Source organism: Chinchilla lanigera, unplaced genomic scaffold (genome assembly GCF_000276665.1).
Source record: "Chinchilla lanigera isolate Chin_1 unplaced genomic scaffold, ChiLan1.0 scaffold00013, whole genome shotgun sequence".
Taxonomy (NCBI): Eukaryota; Metazoa; Chordata; class Mammalia; order Rodentia; family Chinchillidae; genus Chinchilla; species Chinchilla lanigera.
The window spans coordinates 9,571,895-9,582,960 of NW_004955414.1; the positions used below are offsets into that span (position 1 = coordinate 9,571,895).

The 11,066-nt window shown below is 37.4% G+C and overlaps 1 protein-coding gene across 4 annotated transcripts in view; it reads left to right on the forward strand.

Moving 5' to 3' along the window:
- Nucleotides 1-10,853, forward strand: part of Rab30 (RAB30, member RAS oncogene family) — an 85,472-nt gene extending 74,619 nt beyond the window's left edge. For all 4 annotated transcript variants that reach the window (XM_005379804.1, XM_005379805.2, XM_013512054.1 and 1 more), the window contains exon 5: nucleotides 1,794-10,853. In XM_005379804.1, coding sequence (XP_005379861.1) covers nucleotides 1,794-2,044 — 251 coding nt within the window. In that variant the 3' untranslated portion in view covers nucleotides 2,045-10,853. The remainder of the gene's footprint in view (nucleotides 1-1,793) is intronic.
- Nucleotides 10,854-11,066: the final 213 nt, after the last annotated feature.

Sequence of the window (11,066 nt, forward strand, 5' to 3'; positions counted from 1 at the left end):
GCTCCATTTCCAGCTTTGATAGTAGAAGCTTCTTCATATGGGCTCCTGGGTCCTTTTGACATGATCCGTTGAATAGTTGATAATTTTCTTGCTTTTGGGAATGACAACTATTCCATATATATCTCACGGATTTCTTGCCCCAGACCTGGAATCAGCCATTTATTTAAGAAGTGCTATTCCTTTTTAATGGGAAGTGTAAAGGCCACAGTCCTCCTGACTGGGTCATTGTTTTTAGGCTTTTCAGAGGTAAGAGCTTGTATGTGTATGTGTGTATGGCTAAAATTATAGATAGCATCCATGAGAGGGTTGATTCATTAGGTTCTACTAGGTGTCCTGACTCACAAGACTACTGTAGCCATATTTGGGATCACATTCACTTAGAAGGATACAGGACAACAAACCTGGGTAATAGCAGGTCAGAATGAGCAGGCCTCTTCACTAGAAGTAGCACTCACGGTAGTCCATGTGGCTTCCCAGGATCCTCCCTTTCCCGGAACAATTCAGGTGTCAGGAAACAAGGTTCACTTCAGGTAAGTACTGGATCTGCCCTGGACGAGAAGCGTCAGTACTCCCCAGGGGCCATCATCTCTTATAATAGCTCCATAGGCGAAACTTTCAGGATCTCTTTAAGTGAAGAATTTGTACACTCAGGGAAGCCCAGAGCTGTGGCATTCCATTAGGCATTTATAATTCATACATAGAACTCCCCAGCCAGAGTAATTTATCAGTCAGGTCATTTAAGCAGTGTTGACAGATAACAGAGTTGACAAATCATCTTTGTCAAGTATCCTGGAGAGTAGAGATGGAAAACTTTTTAAAGATAAAATATACCATGAATTATTCATGCTGATACTGCCATTTATAATTCAGGACTGTGGAAATTTTACTTCCTTAACTATATATCTGTATTTCTTCTTTCTCATGCTAAAAATCCTAGTCCCCGGCACACCACCATAATTACATATTTGCGGTATCCCATAATGTTTGTACATATATAAGAGCCTCATAAAATTATACCAGCACACCACCACCAAAACGGTGAAACACTTCAAGACATTTTCCTTCAGTCCTTTTTTGTCTTTAGTGTATATATTTAAGGATACATGGCAAATTACTGCATCTCCATTTACATGAAATGCTGTGTGCTTATACCACTACGTAATGAACATAATTAATTTCACTTTCAATTTTCAAGGATTGCTTTTTAAAGTTTAATTTGTATTAATTGCATAATTGTTATTATAAAGTATATAAAATTCTGTAAATGTCTGAAGTAAAAATCTATAGAACAAAGTATATTGAGAGGTTTTGGTGTCTGCTTTCATCCCCTCAACACTGACCCTTTTGTAGGTAATTATTATCTTTAAATTAAGATTTTGATTTATTTTTCCCTAAGAAAAGAAGTAGCAAATAAATGTGCGTGTGTGTAGTAAATTACATATTTTTCTGCCTTTTTTTTTTACTTAACAGTATATCCCAGTGTTCTCACTTCATTTCTGTACGTAGGAATACTTCTATTGCCTTTTCCTGGGGCAGATACTCCCCTGTGTGGATGTCTCATGGTTGATTCAGCTAGTGTCCTGCTGGTTGGTGTCTGGGTTGTTTTCAGTTCTTTGCCATTACAAATGGTGCACTGATACTTTAAAATACCCACTTCAGTAATCATAATTAATTTGCTTTGCTTTACTCGCTGATCTGTCTGGTTTCATTTCAGATCTAGAATTGAATTTTGAAGCTTTTGATCCTGTAAAAAGTCAAATAATGATTGTTTCTTGATTTTACCACTATTATAGGCAACAAGATTGACCTGGCTGAAAGGAGAGAGGTCTCCCAGCAGAGAGCTGAAGAATTCTCAGAAGCCCAGGACATGTATTATCTGGAGACCTCAGCTAAGGAGTCTGATAATGTGGAGAAACTCTTCCTTGACTTAGCATGCCGACTCATCAGCGAGGCCAGACAGAACACACTGGTGAACAATGTATCCTCACCTTTACCTGGAGAGGGAAAAAGCATCAGCTATTTGACTTGTTGTAATTTCAACTAAAGGCTGAAGCGAGGAGAAGCAAAAGGAATCAGCAGCTGCCTTGATGGGCCACAAGTTGCTGGAGAGATCTGGCGATGACTGTGGCTCCGGCTCTCGGACCTTCTGACTCCTGTGGGCTCCTGAGCTTACAAAGCGTGGCAGGCCAAGGGCCTTGTCCACAGGCCTGCGTTAGCAGAACATACAATGGTTTCACCCTTTTGCAGTCTGGAGTTGGAACAAGGAGAAAATTGCACTAGGCACTCCATGATCTGCAGAGCATGTTGCTTTTGTTTTTTTAAAAAGCAAGTAAAAGTGCATTCCTGACAGCCCAGGGGGAAATGTACTGTAGGCCCTCCTGCACGTTAGTGGGTGCATGTGGGGCTGTTCTTCAAGGGCTTCAGCGGTAATCTTCTAGTGGCCCTGGTGTTCTTGTCTACCAGATAAACCCTAACTGGGAAGGCAAGTACTGTCTCTGTGGTGTGTACTGATGACCCATGGAGATTTTGAAAAGTGTTATTTCTTTTGTCCACAGGCACTTTCAAAAACTTTGGGATGTAAAAATGAAATGAAACCTTTACCCATGACCAACAGTAGCAATCATTGTTTTAATAATAATTACAAGCTCCATGATTCCTTTTGGTGCTAATGATTCCACTACTTCACAGACCAAACATTTTAGTATGACACATGTCCTTACATGTATCACCTAGAATAAAAAAAAATGAGGAAGTCCATGAATCAGAACTCTTTTTCAAAGTTTTGTTACTACCTTTTCTAGGCTAGATTTGTTGGAAAAGATAATACTTTCTCTTTCATGTTCCCCTTTAAATCTGTTCTTTAACTTTTCTTCCATTCTCTCATCTTTCCTGACTTTTAACAAACAAAAGTTTGAAAAATGAAAAAAAAAACAAACAAATGGTTGATGATATTCTCAGATAAAACATTAGTTCTAAGACATTATGAGTCGTATGAGAAAACAGACCAGATATGACCAAATACTGTGGATTAATGGACTGCAAAGCAGGGTTCCAAGCAGAGCACAGTCCTTGCTAACTGGTTACATCTTTTACTTCCTGGTACTAGCCTTCTTGGATAAACCAAGGCTTAGGATTTTATAGATATTTTTAGTATGATAAGTGAGCATAGCAGCAGATGAAAAGTCTCACAAACCATTTTTGTATCTTCAGTAACCTTAGAAAAGTTCTGCTTGTAGAAGCAGGTTGAGCTGTCATTGACCCTCTCTTTGTAATGTTACTCTCAGACTCACAACCATACATGCTTTCGTATTTCTTTCTCTTTTCCTCTCTTTCTTGGTCTCTGCTTTGGATCCTTCTTTCCTTTTCCCCTACCCTCTTCCTTCCCTCCCATCTTGATTCGCATGCATTAGTGCAAATCTCCAATTCAAATGGAGGTGTATATGCCTTTTCTTAGCCAATTTTAAAACAGGATCAAAACGGAAGATGTGCTGCTGAATATGTGTTCCTATTTCTCCAGTGCCATGCTTTGAATTCTTCCAATTTGTTCACTGATATAATTGCAAATTGGGAAAATAATTAAACCTGTATGCTGTTGATGCTATCAGATGTTTCTGTAGATTGCTGCTTAGCATAAATGGGGGGTAAGAAAATTTGGATATGATACGTAATTCTGCTGTTGCTGTAGATGGTGACAATCTTGGACCTGATACGTTGATGTCTGAGAGCTATTTAATTGTGAGGTAATGAGTCATATAGTTGATGGTATTGATAAAGCATTTTCAACCTTTCTCCAGCAGATTCCAGAATGACCAGTCTCTTGCACAGGGGATTATATATATTGTTTAGGAGTGGATATTTCTAATTGGCCTCATTGTGTTTTTCCTGGTTGTATGGGAAAGAGGAAAGAGATCCCAGAAGTTTGAATTGTCTTTCTTCTAGAATCTCTCTCTGTAGGAAAGAAAAATCATCTTAATAAAAGACAAAATAATTTATAATTATTCCTGCTTTTCCTCCACATCTTTTCCACTAAGCCAACAGCTAAAGGTATCAGAAAATAATCAAGTGAGCAGAAGAACTTAACTTTTTAAACTCTGAGGAAATGGCCTAATGTTTAAATTTATTACCTTTCTTTAGGGCAAAAATCCAGTGTGCCCACCACAGAATGACCCAAGTTTGTCTCATAGAAGCAAATGTGTTAAAAATAAGGTCATTTTGTGAACTTAAGAGAAGATGGCTTTGTTAGAGTGAATGAATTAGTTCTAAAATAATAGCTTCAAGGCCACACTTGTAGTCTGGGGTTCTTACTCCCTAAGGCTTACCTCTGTCTGTCTTTGGGCAGACTCACAGAGGGCTTAGAGAGTTCTGTTCTTGGCCTCTTTATTCTCTGTTACTCCTCCTAGTCATTCTGTAGCTAACAGTCACCCGCCACGGCCCATCTGCAGGCACGCAGGAGAATGTGAGGCTTCCTTCCTTTTTTCACTAGTTACATGAATTTCAGATTTGGCCTTATGCACATTTGTGCACTGGTGTACCTCAAGCTTGATAACAAACCCTGATAAGATTGTAGGTGCAATGTAGATTGGCTAAACAAATGATCTTGTGTCAAGTGAGGCTTTTTTTTTTTTATTAAATAGAAATTCCTGCAAGTAGTACGTGAGATGACACTAAATGAAGTTATCTTAACAAAGGGCAGAACCTAAACCTATTGGTTCTTATTGTCAGGGCAATATTTGCTGAGAGGCACCTTCTTTAGATAAAAACAGATTCAGGGGGATGAAAAATGAGTTGCTTTATCATAATTTAGTTGGGCTTGAGCTGACAAAACACATTATAGACAGTGTCTTTTTCCATTTGGGGTGTGATCTTTTCTTCTTTTAAAAAAGTTATTAAACATGGCAAAGCACGGTTCAGTTTCCAGTGAAAACACATATTCATGTTATAGAGTGAGGCCTGGGAAAAGGTTGTGAAATCAGATGATTTGCTGATATTAATTGTATTATGGATTTGTAGGCTTACCTGCAAAGGATTTTATGCTTTCTCCTTTGCGTATACAACATGTATGTTCCTGTGTGTTTTTATTAGATCTGTTGAATTATATTAACATTTAATTTTTTATTATATAGAGCCAACTATCTTTTCTGCAGCTTATTTAGGTTAAGCCGTTGGCTTTTCCTGGCCTTTCCTTCCCCTGTCTACTCGTCATTTTATGTTAACATCTCTCCCTGAGTAAAGTGGTAAGGAAATAATTAAAAATGAGGCTGAAGTGGGTTGACTAAACAGTGTGTCAGATTGGGATTTAGAGTTTAGTAGAGTAGAAACCACTAAGCAAAGTAAAGTCTTTGTATGGGGTTATTTTAAGCAGTTTAGATTTGTTGGAGGAAGCGAGCAGATCCAACAGAGGACTGGATTCTTTGTCTTTCCTCTTCTATTGAACATATACCTTGAAAGGACCTCTGACGTGGATGGTTTACTTCATCTATCCTTTAAACTATCCCACAATCCCTCCAGGCCCAGCATCAAGTTTTAGTTTATAACTCATTCTGAATAAATATCAGATGTAAACTATTTTGAACTGTTCTTCTGATTAGAGTGAAACATTTTTTAATAAACTAAGCCAGAGGGCAATGTCATAATTATCAGATCAGACCAATGACCTTCAAGATATTTCTTAATCCTTTGGAACGCTGTACTTTATGGTCATAAATACCTATGGATCACTTCCTCATTAGCATCTGGAAAAGCTCTTGGGTTTACCATTTCTTTTTTCCAACATTTTTTGTGGTGGTGTTGTTTAAATGAGGTTGGCTGTTTACTTTCTTCAGCCATGGTCTTGACAAGTGTGTTTTGATGTAATTGTAATAATACTTAACGAGATTTAGCTAGATAATGAAAAGAAATGAACATTTACAATTTACCCTTCTGACTACATATATTCCACTTAAGTAGTGTAGTTAAACACTAATTTGGGAATAAAGGAAGATGTATGTTCTCTTCTTCTTCTTGGATCTCATTTCTGCCAGGAACCTGTTTGTGTTTGAAAGGAAAGCTGTCTTCCCTTGTATTACACACACTGGTAATTTCTTTATACCGAATTATTCCTTCAACCCACCAGTACAGTAATGCTGGGGAGATGGCACTTCATCTCCTTTCATACGTTCTGTGATATTGGAATGTTACACTCATTCTTGGGGCCAGATGTTGAAATTCAAACAAATTGAGGAATAAATAGCCTGGTGAAGAAATTTAAATTTTAAGATATTTGAAAAATACTAGGAGGATTGTATGAGACTTACTCTGGGAGAAGGGAATATAACAAGGACATTACAGCAAGATGCTCTGTAGCTCGAAGAGGTGGAATGAGGCTGACTGAATAGAGGGCACAGAGCCGCAGGGTTAGGTCCTATGTCAGGGAGAACTTCCTCAAAAACTTGGTTGCTCATGGAAGGTTTCACCTCAAGCAATAGCCTCTGTCAAGCAGAGAGCGGATAGAAAAGAATTTGGCAAAGAGGATTAGGGAGGATGCAGATGTTGGCAGGGGATTGGACTGCATGGCTTATTAACTTAAAATTACATACTGAGGTGCTTTGTCCCTCATAACACGTTCAATTAAGTATCTGTTGACCCGCAGCTACTAATTTTTTATAAAGGGCTTTGCTTTCCCGCCACAGATGCACCCACCCTTCTGGAAAGAGGTGGGTTATTAGGCCAAGAGACTGGCCTGCTATGATGCCATAAGCTGCCATGCTTTGTCAGTCCATTTGGTGTCTCGAAGAGAGCACAAACTATTTCCTGAGTTGTTTTTAAAGGCGTCGTTATAGTAGAAATGAAATAATAAAAATTATACACCTCAGTTTAATGAATAATGCTGTCTCTTCAGGATAGGCCTTTTTGCAGAGCAGAATCTTCCATTAAAGATCCCACAAACAAACCAACATGAAGTTTTTACAGCTCCCGTGAGACAGGCTGGTGGGGTATGGACATAAAGTAGTCCTCAAGATCTATTTTAGAAAACCCTCAATGACTCTTGGTGGGTTCCCTTCATTCTCTTGAGAAAGTACACTGAAAAGAACTGAGTCGAAATTGTTTTATGTAGAAAGTAATAAAACATAGGTACAGTACTTGATTTTTTCCCTTACAGGGCTCGGGATCAAATGCAGGGCCTTGTACATACTAGGCAAGCACTGTAACTGAGCTACACTCCCAGGCCTTAGATCTTTCAATTAAAATGAGAATCTGTGAGCAATTTTGGTAAGAAAGCCCATGATGCAAATGCTTCCACCTGAAAATAATTTGCATTCTTGCTTGGCTGATAAATGGTTCTTCATTAGTTTTTTTTGTTGTTTAAGTCATTGGTCTGCATACTTGAGTTTGGGTGAGAACTGCTCCAATTCCTTTCGTAAGAGTCACATCACAGAGGCTGGTCATTTCCAGAAGTTGTATGAGTCAAAATTTTACTTTCCCACTGGTTTAAAGAATTTTTGGAGGTTCTGTTTTCAATGCGTGGTGCATCTTGTGGAGGTGGTGACTGACCTTCAGAGCGATGCAGGGAGGTACAGAGAAGGGCAGACGCTGACTCAGGTTGCACAAACTATCCGTGGCTTTAGGCAAAGCACAATATCTCGAGCATCAGTTTCTTTCTCTATGAGACAGACCTGACAGGATTATCGTGAAATTCAGTTAAATAAATTGAAAGTACAGTGCTCAGTAAACAGTAAGGACTTCAATATCAGTTCTTTTTTCCTTAATTAAGAAAAGACTGTGGAGCTGGATGTGGTGGCCTGCGCCTGTCGTTCCTGTTACTTGGGAGGCTGAGGTGGGAGGATCACTTTGGGAGCAGCTTTGGGCAGCACAGCAAGATGCCATCTCAATAAGATACATACATTTTGCATAATATGGTGCAGATATTGGTACTTGAGGGACAAAAGAAAACCTTCCTGGCTTCAAAGAAAAGAACTCCATTTTCAGAAGAGTTCCTTAAAAGGAAGTCATCTAATCTGCTTTGGGGCATTGCTGTCATCCCCCAGTTTCTTTACATACTTCTGGAAGATTCTCTCTGTTTCTGTCTCTCTGTCTCCCCCTCCCTCTTTCTCGGCAATTCCAGGGTTGTAAACTCCTTATTATCAGGAAACTCAATCAGAGAACTGAAATACCTCACAGTACAATTTAAACCTCTTTCTGGATCCCATTCTCTATGGGAAGAAAAATGGATTGATTTCTACTTTTTTCAGGAGCCACATTTGCCACTTACTAATTGCCATTTTACCTAATTTTTAAAAACCTAATAGAAAAAGCTCACTAATTGATAATCATCATTCCCTTGGTAACTGTCAGGACAGGTAGTACTTATTAACTCCTACCTTCTTACTGGTATCTGATTTACATCATAATCTTACTGTTGAGCAACGCTACAATTATACATGTAGTTTTCTTCCTTTGTTATACCATACAGTTGATCATGAAGTATGCTCCCGAAGAATAATTCTGATTGTGTGGCTCTTGCTTCCATCCTTCAATAAAAATGGCATCATGAATCCCACTTACGTGATACGGTTCTAGAATTTAATTTCATATGTGGTGTTATTTGATGAATGTAGTTACCAACATCTAAAGGGTCCCTCACCCCCCTCTCCCTGTACATTACCTTCTGAAGTAAAAATCAGTACCAAATGCCTAACAAAAGCGAATTTCATGTACCAAATAACAAAAGAATATGATCAGAGTAACTTACTGGTTGACTGAACAGTGCACAGCTTTTGTTTAAATTTATACAGTTATGCCTGGATTAAGTAACAATAAACTTGACAAGCCCTCTGAAAAACAGCTGCTAACATATTGCTTTCTGGAATGTAATCATTAAGAATAAATATTCTCATGTTCTACTTAATTACAGAATGCTAGCGGAACTTTCCCGTAGACTATTTGACAATGAATGACAATAGGTTTACTATAAAGAGTTTTAGTTACAAATTTTCTGATTTAAGACTTGCTGGGGATCTCATGTCTCTGTTGTAGAAAACTTCAAATGACTGGAACGCTGGCTCTGAGTTTGTATGCACTGCCGTGTCCTCTAGACTTAACAGATAGTTGGCGCTCTTTTGATGGTTGGTATACAAAGAAGCTACACAAATGTATTTGAACTAGTGCATGAGTAAAATTGCTGTTTCCAGCAAAAATTTTTTAAAAATGCTCAAAATCTCAGCTAATGAAGAATTAAGAGAGCATTTTGATAATTTAAAGGGGAAAAAAAGTGTGCCCCATATGTATTGTTGCACACACTTTAATGCATGACTTTTAGTATAGGGATGAAATAAAATGCAAAAAAATATAATTTTGGAGATCTCAGCAGCTAGTTAAAACATTTACAGAAGCTGCTTTATGGGGATTTAAAGAATCCTTAACCCCCCTCTTTTGTCTCTGTTAAAAGATGGATCTTTAACATACAGTTTTAACACATAGGTTAATCATTGAGTTTTATAAACTCAATTCTTAATCTTTGGCTATTGGTTTTATGCATAGGATCTCAGTGAAATCTGGTATCAGTATATAAAATCTAAGTATCAGCTTCAGTATAAGCATAGTACTTGATTTTAAATGTTAATATGCAAATATTAACAGTACAATGTATGTTCTATGTATCCATGTAGTACTTTTTTTACTTAACGAAAAGCTTGTTAGAAATTTAAGCCACTGATTACTTGAGTGCAATTAGCTGAAAACATTCTGTAGAAAAGCGATTTATGAAAATTTCAACCAATATTTTAAAAAGGGGAAATAGAAAGGGAATAGGAACCTGAACAAAATTTTTAAAATAGAGCTGTATCTATCTTTTTAAAAATTAAGATATAATTCACACATTACATGCTCACTCTTTTAAAGTATAAAATTCAGTGTTTTAGTATATTCACTGTGTTGTGCAATTCTAACTTCAGAACTTGTCGTCATCCCTCCAAAAACTCTGTCCATTAAGTGCATCTGACAACAAGTAATCTGCTTTCTGTCTCTATGGACATCTCATATAAATACATCCTACAACCTGTGGCCTTTTGTGTCTGGCTTCACTTAACATAATGTTTTCAAGGCTTATCTTTGTTGTATGAATCAATACATTATTGTCATGGCTAAGTAATATTCCAGTGTATGTATATAGCACACTTTATTTTTCCATCAACTGATGGACATTGGGTGTTTTCCCTTGTTGGCTATTATAAGTAATGCTGCTATAAAGATGTATGTAACTTTTTTATGTGGGCATATGTTTTTCACATCTCTTAAAAGCAATTTGCTTAACAAATTAAGTTATTTGTATTAAATAGAAACGCTTCATGTTCTATTTGGAAAATGGAACTTATGATCTTAGTTCAGTTAATCACTTAGAAGACCCCCTCCAATGTATCAGTAAGAATTTTTCTATGAGCTCGTCTTTAGATGTGATTAATTTCATGAAGACTGCAGAAACTGTGTTGTCATCATGGAATTTCTAAAGTCTTCTGCATTGCTTTTTAAGGATAGCTACAAGCAATGCTGGAGAGGAGTACTCATTCAGTCTTTCAGGATTCGTGAAGGAGCATTTTTAAGGTACAATTTCTATTATATACTGACTCTTTTAAAGTTTGGATCTACCTTCTTGGAAAAAAAGATTGTTAAATTGTCAAACCACTTGATTGTTCATTGTAGCTTAAGCTTTTGTTACTAAGAAGTAATTCATAATGAGAGTAAAAGTACAAAGAATGTATTTTGTCTGCAGAGAATGAATGTATTTAACAAAATTTTTATTTGTAACAATTTTTTTAAAAAGCTGAATGGAAATCGCTTCCCCATGTACTTGTATGTAAATAAACATTTCCTGCTGCCCACGTTTGGAGGCTTACGTACATCGATGTACACAGAGCAAATCAGTTTTAAGCATGCGAGTATACTTCAGCATCACATGGAATTTGGGGATCTGGACACCAGAACTTGAACGTTGTTTCTCTAACTGGCTAACGAGTCATTTAACATTGTGCACCACATTTTTCTCCTCTGCAAAATAAGGGGCTAAATTAGGTCACCTTTGAGTCCCAGTTATT